Here is a 16,786-nt window from a genome sequence, read left to right on the forward strand (position 1 = left end):
AAAAAAAGTTTCATTCTTTTGCATATAGCTGTCCAATTTTCCTAGCACCATTTATTGAAGAGACTGTCTTTTTTTCTACTGGGTTTTTTTTCCTGCTTTGTCAAAGATTACTTGCCCATAGAGCCGAGGGTCCATTTCTGGGGGTCTCTATTCTTTTCCATTTGTCTATGTGTCCCTAACAGTAATTTTATTTACTCATAGAGCAGCTGGTATTTGTGCTGATAAATGTGCCTTTTTCCTTCTCCTGAGCATTTGGTCCTTAGACATCCAGGACATAATAGTAAGCCAGTATCTTTTCTTTGGAGTTGTCATAATTATTTAGAAAACAGATTCCTCGTGTTATAGAAACCAATGGCTTTGGTTTAGAGCACAGCTCATGCTTGCAAAAGAAAAGCCATGTCTTAATAATATACAGAATTTCCAAAGAATAGATATTGATTCATTCATTGATATGTTCACTGCCTACTGTGTTACAAGGAGGTGGCTGCTTGGTCCTGCCCTCACAGAGCTGGTGGGGAGGGGGACATGGCAGCAAGCAATCACAGTGCTGTGTGACTAGTGTGATGGTAGGGGACATTCAGGAAGCTGCAGGAATTACATCAGGGGTACATAACCACCTGCAATGGCCAGGAACTGAGGCAGCCTTCCATTCTAAGCTGCAGCCTAAGGGATGATCAGGAGTTAGAGGAGGGAGGCAGGGGACACAGCCCAAGTGAAGTTACCAGAGGAAGTTTTAATGAAGAAACCCTGAGAAGCTCAGTGTGGCCAGAACACAGAAATTTGAAGGTGAAGGTAGTGAGTGATGACAAATTAGTTGGAGAGATAGGGAGAGGTCTGATTTTCAGGGGTCTTATGCACCATGTTTATGACTTTAGAAGTAATCCCATGGATAATAAGAAGCAAGGGAGTGATGTGGCTATAGTTGTGTTTAAGAAACCCACCCTGCCTGTGCTATGGAGAACACAGGACCGGTTAGGTGGCTGCTCTGATGATCCAGGACAGAGACAGTGGCTCAGACCAAGATAGGATAAACTAGGAAGATGTTTAAGAGTCAAATTGGCACAACTAGAAAGTTGATTGGAAGGAAGGGAGGTGGGGGTGGAAAGGAAATAGGGTAGAGGATGATATGGTTGGGATTCTGGTTAAAGCCAAAGATGGTGCCAATCCCAAATGTAAAGAAGCCGAGAAGCTCTGGGCTGGGAGAACACTGACCACAACCAGGGAGTTGTAGAGCTCATGGCCTTGTGAAACTGAACTCATCATGAGTCCAGCAGACAGCTGGGAGGATAGATCCGCAGGTGGAAATAGACTTGAGTGTCGTCATGACACAAATAGATGTAGAGCAGGTGAGTGGTTGGAGAGCATGAGAATGAGAAGTGGACCCAGGGTAGCATCCACTTTTAAGAGATGGGCAGAGAAGACCAGGAACTCTGAGCCAGAAAGAAAGAGGGAAAGCTAGAAGATCATGGTGCCTTAGGAGTCTGAGGAAGGCTGCTTCATGGAAGTTCAGCAGACAGGACATACAAACACAAGACTGAAAACTGAGCATTGAAGGCAGTGACCTCAACACGTGGGGATCAGAACCCAATACCAGGGAGCTGAGGTTGAAGGGAAAGGCTTAGGGACAGTGGCTGTGAGATATTCATGCAGGGACAGTGATGGAGGCTATACATAGAAAACTATGCAGTGGGCATGTTTTTTTTTTTCTAAGATTAGCAAGATGTGGGCCTGTTTGCATACTTCGGAGGAGGATTGGGTGGCAGTGGGAAGGCTGAGAATGCAGAAAGAGAGGAAGAAAAGACAGGATGGAGCCCCTCAGGCTGCAGGGAGTGGGAAGTGACCAAAGCTTAGGCAGGCTGCAGGTGAGGATGTCACCTCTCCCACTCTCACTGCAGGAAAAGGTGTTCATGGGATGGGTAGGAGTAAACTGTTGTCTCATGACTTACGTTCTTTCCAGGAAGTGGGAGACTAGGTTATTTACTAGGAATGAAAAGCCTTTGACAGAATTCCAGATTTGAGAAAACTGTAAGGAGTTTTAAATAGCCACTACAGAGAAGAATTTCCAGGGCCTGTGAGGGGTCAGCAGATAATGTGCCCCATCAGACCTTTTCTGCACCTCTGACAACAACCCAGCACAGGGTGGGCACGCCATTGGTTTCCTACCCTCTTGGGATTTACCAAGTGGATATGACCAGATGACAATGGACCAGAATTGAAGATATGAAGAGAGGTTGATGAAATATGACTCAGTGGATCATGGGAACCCTACAGTTGGCTTGAAAGGTGAGAACAAACAGAAGGGAAGTGAAGGATAGGAAGAGAGAAGCAAAGAGGCAGAAATCTGAACATCCTAAGGAAGGAGCTTGAATTCCAACTTTGCATTTTTCCTTATGGAAGCCCAGCTCACTCCATACCCTTTTCTGCTCCTTGAGTAGAAAACTAATCTGAACTCACTCCTCCTTGCCAATGGTCCCTCATGGGACAGCTGTAATAAGGTCAGGTGAGCAATGCTTTGCTGAGATGTAAGGTTCTGTGGGACATGTTTGAAGGGGTGCATTCTTTTCAATGTCTTAGAAAACACAAACCATTTTTTGTTTGCTTGTTTGTTTGTCTGTTTTTTTTTTCTACACGGGCTCTTGGGACTCCCACTACCAGCCAGGAGACTCTATCTGGTCAATGGCCCAAAAAGAAATGTTTTCTAACCTTTGGTAATCATTTTCAGGGGAAGGTAAGTAACAAGGATAGAAATATTGATTTGTTCTCCACTTCCTATTTTTCTCTAGAGGGGCTGAACTTTTCCAGGCCACAATTGTAAAGGCTGTAAAGGCAAGAATTGAGGAAGAGAAAAAGTCAATGGATCAGCTCAAGAGGCAGTAAGGAAGTTTGATTTTACTCTCCTTCTCCTTTCTTTGTAATTGTGGTTTGTCTGATCCTGTTCAGCTGGCTCTCGCCTCCCAGGGAGCCTCAGTAGCCCTGAAAAACCCACTTGTGTTAAGGAGTTTCTGGGTAAGTGCTCAGTATCAGGGCGATGGCTTATGCTCACTGGACTGAAAATGGAAGTAGTTGAACAGAAAGAGAGCCATGTTGGACCAGACCAGTGTCAAGTCTTGGCTCAGCTGCTTACCCTTGGAACCGTGAGCAAGTCTTTCAGAGTCTCTGAATTTCAGCCTTCTGTTTTAAATTAGGGCTCACGGTTCTACCTGGGTTTTTATAAAGATTAAATGAGTTAATGAATGAGACAGGGTCTTTCCCAGTCCCATTCAGTTCAAGTAAATGTTCATTCTATCTGTGGATTAAGGGAATAAATACAGAGTCTTAGCTTTGGAAGGATCTCTAAAGATATTATAATACAGTCTCCCTGGGATGAAACTGATGACTCATGACATTAGATGACTTAAAATCCACAACAGGCTAGAGGCAGTACTAGAAATACCCCTGTTTCCCCGTATTCAGTTCAAGATCTTTTTTTCTACCACCATATTTTGGATAAATCAAGTAATGGACTGACTTTACTAGAAGATTTGAGAAATTCTTTTTTTCAAATTAGTTAAGTTTTAAAATAGCTCTTAAAACAAATTTCCTTGGAGTGAAATTTTTAGCAGCAAATATAACTTCTGAGGATTGGTAGTACTTCATTGGGGGGCTGGATTTAAGAGTGAATGGCCACAGAATTCAAAACCTAGCTACTTTCTCTAGGAAAGCAGAGACTGCATCACCCCACCAGGAAAATCTGCCCAAGTTTGCTAAGACTCGTTCATTCCATTCTGACCTCATTTCCCAGCTCTTTTCCCCATTCAAAAATGTTTGCACACATAAATTACACCATCCCATGGCATGGTTATTTCCACAATCAAAGATATAAGGTATATGAACTGTTATATAAGCAGTTATCGTGTAACTGTTGTTTCTTTTTTTTAATATTTTTTTTATTATATTGTGTTAGTCACCATACAGTACATCCCTGGTTTTTGATGTAAAGTTCGATGATTCATTAGTTGCGTATAACACCCAGTGCACCATGCAATACGTGCCCTCCTTACTACCCATCACCAGCCTATCCCATTCCCCCACCCCCCTCCCCTCTGTAGCCATTGTTGTTTCTAGTTATCTACATCAGGTCTAGAGAAGTAACAGATTTGGACCCACATTTAGAATGAGTACCTACTTACCTGTTAGGGAGACCTGTTACTATCATTCACTTCACTGAATTTTTCCATTTGTTTAAGAACACATCCTCTTAGGTGATGGAAAATCTGAATATAAAAGAATGAAGGTAATAATCATTGCAAAAGAGAAGCTAAAAATGTCGTTTAAGCTGCAGGAAGCAGAAATGGCACTTAGCTTAAAAATTTGAGCAAAATTTTAAGAAACCAAATTAAGAAGTGGAACACTGCAGGAGGGCAGGTCTGGGAAGTGGAGTGCAGCATTGCAGTTTCTGAGTAGTTGGGCTTCCTGAATAAGAAGACAAAATAAAAGGCACTGGCTCAATAATTAAAGATGCAATAATACATTTTTCCAGAACTGATAAGAGATTAGATTTGAAATAGAGAAGAGTCATGTGGTCTAATAGAATACTTATGAACATCTGGGGAACAACTTGCTTTTTACAAAACAGTTCTCACACTTTTACACCTTTTTATTGGATCTTCACAACTATATGAGCCAGACAGTTCCTATTTTTAAAGAATGGCAAAACCTGGGAGAATAAAGGACTTACATTTCGTCATATACTGTGTTCAAAATGGCTATGGTACGAGGTGTAGGACATAAAGTATTGTATATCAAACCTTAGCATAATTATGATTATATTAGTAAGACTAGCATCTATGCAGAGCAAAATAACATGGTTGTATATATATACACACATAGACATCCCCAAGGAGATACTTGTTGCTGATTAAAAAAACTGTTCATAAATCTCATACATACAAGTTTAAACCCAAACTGACCATCTGATGACTGTGGGTGTGTTCTTGGCATTGCAGCTGCTATTTTATTTTACAGGATGGATCGCATCAAAGCCAGGCAACAGAAATACAAAAAGGGTAAGGAGAGGATGCTGAGCTTGACCCAGGAATCAGGGGAAGGCCAAGACATCCAAAAACTCTCTGAAGAAGATGATGAAAGTATGTCAAGACATTTCCCTCTTGTTCAAGTAACTTAAGTTGAATGATAGCATGATGGGTAGGGCTGTAATGGGATACATGTATCTGTTTCATAAAGGACATATTTAATGACTCCATGATTTTATGAGTATCTCCTTTTCAGCAAAACAATATAATCAAACCATAACCTAGCTTTTGTTTCACAGAGATGGATTTCTGAAGAAATGAGCATGAATTTGCTTAATCTATTCCTTTAGGGAAGATATTTCAGATATACAGTCTTCTGTTATCTTTGATTTCTATAAATTTCATACAAAAATGAATTATGTATGCATATTTTATGTGGCATCTGAATAATGGTAGTTAAGATAGCCTTCAATTAGTGTCTGTTCCAATGAAAGTGAAAATGAAATATATATTTATTATATCTGATTATAGATTTATTATATTGAATTAAGTTTAAAAGGTCTTCTTGTAAATGTTTGCATGCTTTTCTCTTTGAAGGGAATGGAGAAATAATGCATGCTATTTTCCAGTGCATAGCATCTATTAATCACCAATAAATTTATATATTTCTAACCATGCTTTAAAATAATCATAAGGAAATTTCTGGTTATCAGAATATATGCATTTTTAAAAATTATTTGCCACTAAATTGTCTTACAAAATTTAGGTGATGCTTCTTTTCTGTAATTCAACGGAGAATTCAGGGTGAGATGCCTTTTTGAGAGATAATCCCTTCTTTTGTATGTTGCTTTATATGCCCTGCAATACTAAAAAGAAAGTGAAAATGTGGCATAATGTTCATAGAACACTTAGTATTTGTCTTGTGAAATCAACTTGCTCATATGTGTAAACATTTCAGATTCAATATAGTTCCTTTCCCTGACCTCTGATGTACTTGTGCGACTTGTCTAGATTTTGACAATTGAGTTGTTAAAGCGTGGTTTTCAAAATTTGTTTTCTCACTTCCTAAGAATTAATATTTGGACATATTTTATTTTAGGAGAAGCAGACAAACAGAAAGCCAAGGGCAAAAAAAAGCAGTGGTGGCGGCCTTGGGTTGATCATGCTTCCAGTAGGTTTTCTTGATCCTCTTACAATTTCATCGATTCTAACCCTTATATCCTTGACCAGAATTCAGGCGTCCCTGTGACCTGTGTGTTCCATGCATGGTTTGATCCTTGTGACTTGATAGGGGGTCAGAGTGTAGGAAAATTATGATGTGAATGGGTCTCTGGGCCCCGGAGATGGGAACTTCCAGAGAAATCAGCTGGTTATCATGTTGGCTGAAGAAAGCCCAACATGTGGCTGACACTCCCAAGCACCATTTATGGGCTCAGAAAGGGAAGAAGAATTGCTACCATTTTATCTGATTCTGAGGTCTAGAGCTCTGCTGATATGTATTTGTTTTATGGCTGAAAACCCTTATTAAAAATGAGTTTTGGCTCCTCCTGGGAGAATAATCATTCAGTTCAAAGCATTTGTGACCCTCTTTGTAAGGCACTAGGCATGGATGCCAATGAGTCTCTCCTCCCCTCATCCCCAGAGCTTTGATTTTATTTGCATGTAAGGTTTTTTGGCAACTTATCGAATATAAAGATGAGGATCACTTAAAATGCATTAACCTTCTCACTGTGCCTCTTCCCCAATTTCAAAAGGCTCTCAAATTACACTCCCAATCCAAAACCTAGCATGTGGCATGGCTGCAGAGCCACCGGCAAACTCATCCATGACCAATTAAGAGCAAAGGCAGACAACAGGTTTTGAAAAGCAGAGCTTCACAGTCACAGAGAATTACTGTGTTTTTCTCCTGGTCATAAAAAGGAACGAAGAATTTCAGAACTCAGTGGCTGTTTTTGTTCTGCTTAGCATACGAAATATCGCTCACTATTGGCCATTGTATGGTCTTAGAATGGAATGATCCATTTCGATCTGATCTTCCTTACACTTGTAAGACTATGGAATAAGTATTAATTATTTTACTCATTACTTATGATATCTTCAGGCTTTTATGCCTAACTAATGTGATCAGACAGGAATTATCACAGAGGTCCACAACATTGCAAGATGGTGGGAGAGACTCTACTAACAGGGTCTCCAGAATCACTAGAAAGTCAAATTGATCCAAATCTTTTGCTGTGTCTAGTTCTTGGCATCACTGAGATATGGTATTGGTTTCTCTCACCCCAAATTAATTTTTTTTAATCAGCAAGCCAATTTCAGAAAGTATTGTACAAAATTTGCTCAGTGTACCAGGATGTAAGTAAATTTAATCCCAAATATTGAATTTCTAGCCTTATGGCAGAAAAAAAAATCCATGAGTTTTAAAGAGTTTTGCTGCTGAGTCAAAAGACAAAGATTCAGGTTGAAATTCTGTGTAACTCTTTAATTTATTGTTCATTGGCCATGTCCATCACACTAACAGTCCAATAATGCAGTGCACTATAAGCCTATTTCTATCAAGTCACAAGTAAACTGTGCCTTTCTGTTTTTAAAGGGCCCTTTGCTAGTTTAGACAGACCTATCCATTTCAAAATTGTGTCGTATTGAATGTTTTCTCTTTCACCTGGGGTAAATTCCCATTGCAACCATAGTTGCGGTTCTGTTTCTCAATTTAAACATTGCATTTTGGAAGGAATTGGATATGGTCTTTGATAATCATTTTACAGGTTGGTAATAATCTAAAGAACCTCTTATGAAGGTTATTAACTTTAGTTTTCTGATTCATTTCACCCTCATTATATCACGTTCTTAAAGACTGGTATTAAACGTGCCTTGTTTCAACACTTCTTGGTGCAATAATGCAGGAGTGTGTGTAATTCATAGTTTGGAATTCGATTCTGACCGTGGTGTTAAAATTTTTAGGCAAAATATGTTTCCTTTTACAAGCTTGTGAGGAAAGGAAAAGAATGTATATGTGGATTATTTTTTAGACCATGATGAGTTCTGACATTTATCTTTAAACCTGAAAGCACTTTATTGAAAGCCCTTATTTTGATCTCTAGAGTCACTGGGCTTTTAAATAGATATTTCATGCAGGTGCAGAGAATGAGAATATGTGTAGTTGAAATACCCTTGTGTGAGTCTGTTGATGATACAATAATGTTGCTATGTTGTTCATACTACTGGCAAGCAGTCAAGAGCTTAGCATAGTTTGCAGGTGGCAAACCTTCCACTTCCATACCTATGTGCACACATACGATCGCATTATTGCTGTTCAATGATACCTTCCATTCGAGGATAGTATGTCTCTGTGCCAATTCAGTACTGTCCAAAGCAATGGCAAGCCTCGCTTCATTGTTAAATATCTGAAATCTAGGTCCAGTTTTCTGGGGATACAGGTGGTGGGATTTTAAAGGTTATTTCCACACTCAGTGCTGCAATGACATCGATATCCATGATATGTTCATGGACACGGGTTGGAGGCAGGATCTCTCTCTGAACTAACAAATGTATATGCAAGAGCTTCTATACTTCTTACTAGCAGCTAGCCATAAAGAAAATATTCTCTGTGGTTTTCCTACTTTTATTTCAATAACATTTTACAAAAGAATAGGAGACTTTCCTAAACATTTCCTGCATTTTAAAATGTGTTAATTCTACTTCTCACATACAAATTCAAAATGTTTTAAATGATCAAATCAGTGTTGTGACTGCTTGAGATGAACACTTGTTTGGGCTCCCTGTGTCCACATGAGTAAAAGTCATAGAAGGTATGATTGAATACAATTTAAGCTATTGTTGATTTTAGAGCCTATAATGAGGGTAAAATGTTCAATCTTGTAATACTCTGTTCTTACCAAATGACCATGTGACATAGAGTCTATGTAACTTTCCTGCAAATGTCTGAGCTTCCATGAAAGCATTACTTTAATGGTCTTCCCCACTGTCAAATGTAATGCTGTAACTTTGGTTTGTTCTTGCTTATTCTTACTTATGTTGTATTGCATTTATTCCCTTGGGCCTGGACCCAGTATTCTGGGCCTGGTTCTTTCTTCAAAATAAAAGTAACAAATTACAGTGCTTCTGTTCAAGGATATAAGGCCCAATTCATTCACTCTGCATCTTCACGGATGGAGGCTTCAGATATATCTGAAATCATGGGCAAAATTATTTACCTTTTGACCATGTTTAGTGATATTCAAGCAACTAATTTTAAACAAGCCAAGGTTTTCCATTACCTTACAATGTATGAATCCAAAAGAAACCAAAGACATCATGTGATGTCACCCAAAAGACACCTCAGCATTTGAAAACTTGACTATAACTTGAAAATATTCATATTTTTTCCTGCAATGATGGTACAGTTCTTGTAGCATCAGAAATGTATATGCTGGGTCTCTTTTCCCTGATAAGCTTAAAATAATGCTCAAACCAATAAAGATTGGATTCTCAAATTTCTTTAAGTCTCTGGACATTTCCGCTTTCTTTGCTCCTAACTTTTAGCACAGCAATATGTTCTTGCAGGGAAAATATCAGGCAAGACAAGGGCAATCCGTACTGTTTGTGCTCTGTGTCTTATGTTGACCAGAAGCCCAACAGTGCTAAACCACATGGACCCTGTCTGCCCTGCCTCGGTCTGTCCCATGCTATGTGTAGAAACAGCCAGAGTGTGGTGGTGGTGTTTTTGTGGTTGTATCCTTTTTTCATGTTACCTGCCCATTTCCTCCTCATGGCAATGTGTTTGTTGTTGTTGGTCTTGCCATATATGTAATGTCCCTGTGTCACGTGTGGAGGAGCCAGGTCTGCACAGTAGAAAGTGAAGTGGAGGTTGGTAATGCTGATTCTTGGTCCTCAGTCATCCTGATTGGCATTTCTACCACACTTGACCCCTTCAGACAACACCAAGTCCTCCACTTCACTTTGGCCTCATCTAAAGGATCCAAATTGCTGAATTGTCTGAATTGTGAAACTCTTAACAGTTTTCCATCCATTATTTTGGCCATCTTGGTAACAAAACTGATTGCTGCCGAGTTGATCTGATGCATCTGTGTAAAACTGACAATGAAGAAGAAAGAAACTATCAGATGAACCCAGTAGTGGCCGGTTTTCTTACATGGTGTAGACAAGGGCTCATGCTCTGTAGACCCAATCATGCCAACACCATGTAGTGTTAGCCCAGAATGAGTTCTCTTCATCTCTTGTCTTTTCCTCCCTACCAACATCTCTTGCTGTGATCTTTTGTGAACAGTTTGCGTATCTTTGGGGGGTATTTCATTAATAAGCCCTTAATGATCTCATATCTCTTTCAAGAAATAAGTAAATATTTTGTTTTGCTTAGTGGTCAGGAGTGGAGATTATTATTTGTTTGAAACGGATAGCGAAGAGGAGGAAGAGGAAGAATTAAAAAAGGAAGATGAAGAACTTCCGAGAAGGTCAGCTTTCCAGGTAATTATGGGGTTGGGAAAACCAGGTCCTCTGTTAGTTGAAGAGCTTTTCTTTCTGACAGACCTTGATTGCAGGCCTAGACTTCTCCCACATTGTTCATGTGTGTCATAGCTTCCAGAAGCTTATTCCTCATTAAACTGTAATGCTGCTTGCTTTCAGCATCAGTATAGTTATTGCAAGAACACTGTTCTCACCAGGTCTTCATTCACTTGCATCAAAAAATCTTCTAATGCTATAGACAAAAAATAAAGCTTCCTGGGATGAACTTTATTTTTCTGTTACAAGTAGGAGGTGAAGAAGACTTCTCTGGCATCGCTTTGGATAGCTTGAGGGGACTTATATTTTGATATGTGAAGTAGCTGATCATAAATTAAAGCACTTGGTTTATTTTGAAACAAATGGTCATTTAAATGGTACTTCAAATTTTGAAAATCCATTTCATTTGAGTTGCCAAGGGTTTGAGAATTGATTGAAATCCTGAAAATAGCTAGCACAGTTCTGATTTTTTCAGCTAAATTACCTTTCATTTTCAGAAACTGCCAGATCATTCTTAGTTATATAGCTTACCAGCCCAGTATGGTGTATCCAGGGAATGTCTAATCAATGTTTGTTAAAGATGAGAACTGGTCAGTAGAGTTACATATGGGGTGAAAGCTTGGTATATATTTCTTTTATGAAGGAGTCACATGTTAGGACTATTATTTCTCAGTTATTATACTCCAAGACACAGAGTGATATCCATCAAGCCACATGATGTGTCCATGAAAAGGTCACTGTTACTTTGCTGGCCAGGTCTTCTCAAGCTGGAGGGTGACATCTGCCCCTGTATTCCCAATGAAATTAAAGAACTTAATTATTTGTGGGACACCTTGCTCTGATGCTTCCTCACTGGCCCCATCGCTACCTGAGTGTGTTTCTTGAAGACAGTGTCTGTATGCATGTGTGTGGCTGGCTTGTCAAATACTAATGACTTGTTTATTTTTATTCTAACGAGTTTTCTTATAACGATCACTCCCCCACTCAGCAAAGGAGAAGACATGATCATCCTCGCCATGTTTATGGGTTACATGCAGTGACTATTTTCCTTATTCCTAACCTATAAGCAGAGCACATTTTATTCTAGCTTCAGTGATTGGCACGTTTTAACCTAGTTGATGTTATTGTAGAGACAAACTCATACCGACATCATATATTAAATTATTAGTCATTGGTGTTTTTCTACTAATCACTCTTGCTTTGTCCTTCTTTGTAGAGAGCTATTGGGAAGTTTGCGTCGGCCATTTTAGCCTTGCCAAAGTCTGTCATTAAACTTCCCAAAACTATTCTTCAGTATTTAATCAGAGCTGCAAAGGTATTTGATGTTTCACTGACGTGTGGTGTGTGACCCTTTGCTCCATAGAACTTTAGACAAGCAGATTCCTGTTGCCCTACATCTGCATTTTCCCTGTTCTATAGATAGTACAATGGAGGAAGTATAAGAACTTAAAGTAGTAGGCAAACCTTTTCCAAGGAGAGTTTTGAGAAGCCAAATTTCCTATTATTTGATTCTTGTTCTTCAGATTACACCAGAGCCTGTTGAAACATAGAGAAAATGCAGATAAACGTCTACTCTGTCCTTCTTGTAGTTTTGCCTAAGTCATGTCTCATTTTAAAAGGGTCACATCTGGTTGCATGCATCAGTTATGATGTGTAAAATGTGTGATAATTGTTCTCAGAAAGCTGGTAAAATTACAAACGAGTTGATAAAAGACTGATTTTGCTCCATCTCCTTGTTGGCTTCCCTTTCAAGTCTCCATCTTCCCTAAACTGGATATCGTCTTCCATTCACTCTTCTGACTTTAGTTCAACCCCTCCCGAGGCTGTGCTGCTGGGCAAGGGCTGTGTAGGTTCTCACTCTGACATCACCTCAGAGAGTGTGGAATAAACTGTGAGAAAGCTACTTGTCAATTCATCTAATGCACAGCAGAAATTACCCAGCTACCTATCCTGTAGTACTCATTACTGAAAATCATAAATAATGAATTACTATTCATGTACTTTATAGAAAGTTGGTTCTGTTGGTGTAACCTGGGGCAGGCACTTAAACTCCTTGGTCTTATGCTCATGTCTTAAGCAGATGTTTGGATAGTGAGGGAGACCAGCACTTCTCCCATTTCACCTGGGATCTTATTTAAATGCAGGTTATGTAAATTAAGCAGGTCCTGCTTAAGGCATTTAGAATTCTGAATATTTCTTGAGCACCCAGAGGAAAGACAGCTGCTGGTCCATCTTGAGTAGGGAGTCTAAACTTCTAGGTTCCTCCCATTTTTAAAATGCCTGGATTCTGATTGTTAGTTTAATATTCAACGTGTTTACTTCTTTAGGGTTCTTTTTTTCCCTTTTATGACAACCATATGACTCCACTCATATTCAAGAATTTATATGAAATATTGAAACANTTGAGGATTTGGGCTTTATCTAAAACCAATATTGTCATAACCCTTTCTTTAAAGGAATTGTCATCACATGTTGCTCTAAAACCTGAAAATTTCTTGCATTTAGCAGTTCAGATTTTTGTAAAAGAATCAATATTTTGCTGAAACAAGTTTGCTTATTAATGTGCTAAACCTCAAAGCTATTCTTTTTGGTAGGTGGCAGGTTTAATAAGCAAGGGAATTTACATACGTGGCGAAGATATTCTTGATGGAGTTCCCAATTAGCATGCTCAGTACACATGTACCATAAATTCTTTCATTTCATCCTTCTTCCAGAGTCAGTTCATCTTCTCATTTTTCATAAAACATTTTTGGCATAAAATAGGATTATTTTTTGCCTCCTGTGTTTATTTTTCAGAAATAGTACAGATGTTCCATTAGTGCTAATTCCCCATAGATTCAGATTTCTACTAGTGAGAAAAAAGAAATGTTCCTCCTTAGTCACCTACGACCTTTACATTTCCATACATTGAAAAGTTGGATCCCCTTTTTTTTTNTGTTTCCCCTTATTTGAATTATGTAAATTCTCATCTCAGTGAGAAAGCACTGATGGGCTTAACCATTTAGGGATCATAGGTAGCACCAGGAATTTCCTTGATAATGGCATTTAGCCATCTTCAAGAGTTCTGCAGTTCTGTCCTAAATGCCCCTTCTCTCTCTCCTTCTCACCCTCCTTCCCCATTTTCCTCCATAACAAAAGAATTCCTCCAACTTATACACCTAATACATTCACAGATCCTGAGTTACTTTTTTATTTTCTATTTTGAGGATTTGGGCTTTATCTAAAACCAATATTGTCATAACCCTTTCTTTAAAGGAATTGTCATCACATGTTGCTCTAAAACCTGAAAATTTCTTGCATTTAGCAGTTCAGATTTTTGTAAAAGAATCAATATTTTGCTGAAACAAGTTTGCTTATTAATGTGCTAAACCTCAAAGCTATTCTTTTTGGTAGGTGGCAGGTTTAATAAGCAAGGGAATTTACATACGTGGCGAAGATATTCTTGATGGAGTTCCCAATTAGCATGCTCAGTACACATGTACCATAAATTCTTTCATTTCATCCTTCTTCCAGAGTCAGTTCATCTTCTCATTTTTCATAAAACATTTTTGGCATAAAATAGGATTATTTTTTGCCTCCTGTGTTTATTTTTCAGAAATAGTACAGATGTTCCATTAGTGCTAATTCCCCATAGATTCAGATTTCTACTAGTGAGAAAAAAGAAATGTTCCTCCTTAGTCACCTACGACCTTTACATTTCCATACATTGAAAAGTTGGATCCCCTTTTTTTTTNGATGTGTAAAATATGTGATAATTGTTCTCAGAAAGCTGGTAAAATTACAAACGAGTTGATAAAAGACTGATTTTGCTCCATCTCCTTGTTGGCTTCCCTTTCAAGTCTCCATCTTCCCTAAACTGGATATCGTCTTCCATTCACTCTTCTGACTTTAGTTCAACCCCTCCCGAGGCTGTGCTGCTGGGTAAGGGCTGTGTAGGTTCTCGCTCTGACATCACCTCAGAGAGTGTGGAATAAACTGTGAGAAAGCTACTTGTCAATTCATCTAATGCACATCAGAAATTGCCCAGCTACCTATCCTGTAGTACTCATTACTGAAAATCATAAATAATGAATTACTATTCATGTACTTTATAGAAAGTTGGTTCTGTTGGTGTAACCTGGGGCAGGCACTTAAACTCCTTGGTCTTATGCTCATGTCTTAAGCAGATGTTTGGATAGTGAGGGAGACCAGCACTTCTCCCATTTCACCTGGGATCTTATTTAAATGCAGGTTATGTAAATTAAGCAGGTCCTGCTTAAGGCATTTAGAATTCTGAATATTTCTTGAGCACCCAGAGGAAAGACAGCTGCTGGTCCATCTTGAGTAGGGAGTCTAAACTTCTAGGTTCCTTCCATTTTTAAAATGCCTGGATTCTGATTGTTAGTTTAATATTCAACGTGTTTACTTCTTTAGGGTTCTTTTTTTCCCTTTTATGACAACCATATGACTCCACTCATATTCAAGAATTTATATGAAATATTGAAACATAATTATTCTCCATCTTACTTTAAAAATAAAAACAGGAACACCTGCGTGGCTCAGTTGGTTAAGCCTCTGACTCTTGACTTTGGCTCAGGCTCAGGTCATGATCTCAGGTTTGTGAGATCAAGTCCCACGTCGGGCTCCACACTGGGCATGGAGCCTGCTTATGATTCTCTCTCTCCCTCTCCCTCTCCCCTTCTGTCCCCCAACTCCATCTCTTAAAAAAATATATATATATATGGATACATATATATAAAAGATATGGTATACATATATATATATGTATACATATATATATATATATAAAAGATAAAAACAAAAACAGAAACAAACAAAAAATCTTATTACAGACAACATAAAATCCTGGGTTACACATGAATTAAAGGACAGTTTATTAAATTTTACCAATTTCAGTGAAAAATCTCCATCCACTTCAGTAAGGGTCTCTCCTGTTTTAAAAATTAAATGCTTTTTGCATAGTACATTTTCAGTAAAAGGAACCTCATTTCCCCCAACATATATGATAAAACTTAAGATAAAATCACACGTTCAGACTTAAGATAAAACTTAAGATGAAGTTAATAAATAAATAAATACATACATACATAAAATTTAAGATAAACTATCATATCTTAATACAGACTAGTAGTGGCAATTTGAAGAAACTAAAGGTCATTTATGGACATTTTCATGTAATTTTTTCTACTTGGTTAGTGGTGTGTGTTTCTCATGAACTTGGATGGTAATTATAGCTACACTGAGAATTGAGAGGTTCCAGGAAGAAACTTCTATTTCTTGTCTCAGTAAGAATTGGGATCTTTCCTCCTACTTTGTTATCATCATTTCCTGAAACAGCCAGACTAACCCTCTATCAAATGTTCCTGGCCCTATACAGCATTTGTAGTTCCAAACATCAACATTAAGATAATTTACCTACAACTAGGGACTCCTCATAAGATTTTCTCCCCCACTCTTGTTTCCCCTTATTTGAATTATGTAAATTCTCATCTCAGTGAGAAAGCACTGATGGGCTTAACCATTTAGGGATCATAGGTAGCACCAGGAATTTCCTTGATAATGGCATTTAGCCATCTTCAAGAGTTCTGCAGTTCTGTCCTAAATGCCCCTTCTCTCTCTCCTTCTCACCCTCCTTCCCCATTTTCCTCCAGAACAAAAGAATTCCTCCAACTTATACACCTAATACATTCACAGATCCTGAGTTACTTTTTTATTTTCTATTTTGAGGATTTGGGCTTTATCTAAAACCAATATTGTCATAACCCTTTCTTTAAAGGAATTGTCATCACATGTTGCTCTAAAACCTGAAAATTTCTTGCATTTAGCAGTTCAGATTTTTGTAAAAGAATCAATATTTTGCTGAAACAAGTTTGCTTATTAATGTGCTAAACCTCAAAGCTATTCTTTTTGGTAGGTGGCAGGTTTAATAAGCAAGGGAATTTACATACGTGGCGAAGATATTCTTGATGGAGTTCCCAATTAGCATGCTCAGTACACATGTACCATAAATTCTTTCATTTCATCCTTCTTCCAGAGTCAGTTCATCTTCTCATTTTTCATAAAACATTTTTGGCATAAAATAGGATTATTTTTTGCCTCCTGTGTTTATTTTTCAGAAATAGTACAGATGTTCCATTAGTGCTAATTCCCCATAGATTCAGATTTCTACTAGTGAGAAAAAAGAAATGTTCCTCCTTAGTCACCTACGACCTTTACATTTCCATACATTGAAAAGTTGGATCCCCTTTTTTTTT

At 38.3% G+C, this 16,786-nt stretch overlaps 1 protein-coding gene across 1 annotated transcript in view; it reads left to right on the forward strand.

The window, feature by feature from the left end:
- PIEZO2 (piezo type mechanosensitive ion channel component 2) overlaps positions 1–16,786 on the forward strand; it is a 351,612-nt gene that overhangs the window by 281,053 nt on the left and 53,773 nt on the right. The window contains exons 29-32 of the mRNA XM_034642188.1: positions 2,784–2,873; positions 5,005–5,126; positions 6,112–6,183; positions 10,390–10,496. Coding sequence (XP_034498079.1) covers positions 2,784–2,873; positions 5,005–5,126; positions 6,112–6,183; positions 10,390–10,496 — 391 coding nt within the window. The remainder of the gene's footprint in view (positions 1–2,783; positions 2,874–5,004; positions 5,127–6,111; positions 6,184–10,389; positions 10,497–16,786) is intronic.

Source organism: Ailuropoda melanoleuca, chromosome 14 (assembly GCF_002007445.2).
Source record: "Ailuropoda melanoleuca isolate Jingjing chromosome 14, ASM200744v2, whole genome shotgun sequence".
Lineage (NCBI taxonomy): Eukaryota > Metazoa > Chordata > Mammalia > Carnivora > Ursidae > Ailuropoda > Ailuropoda melanoleuca.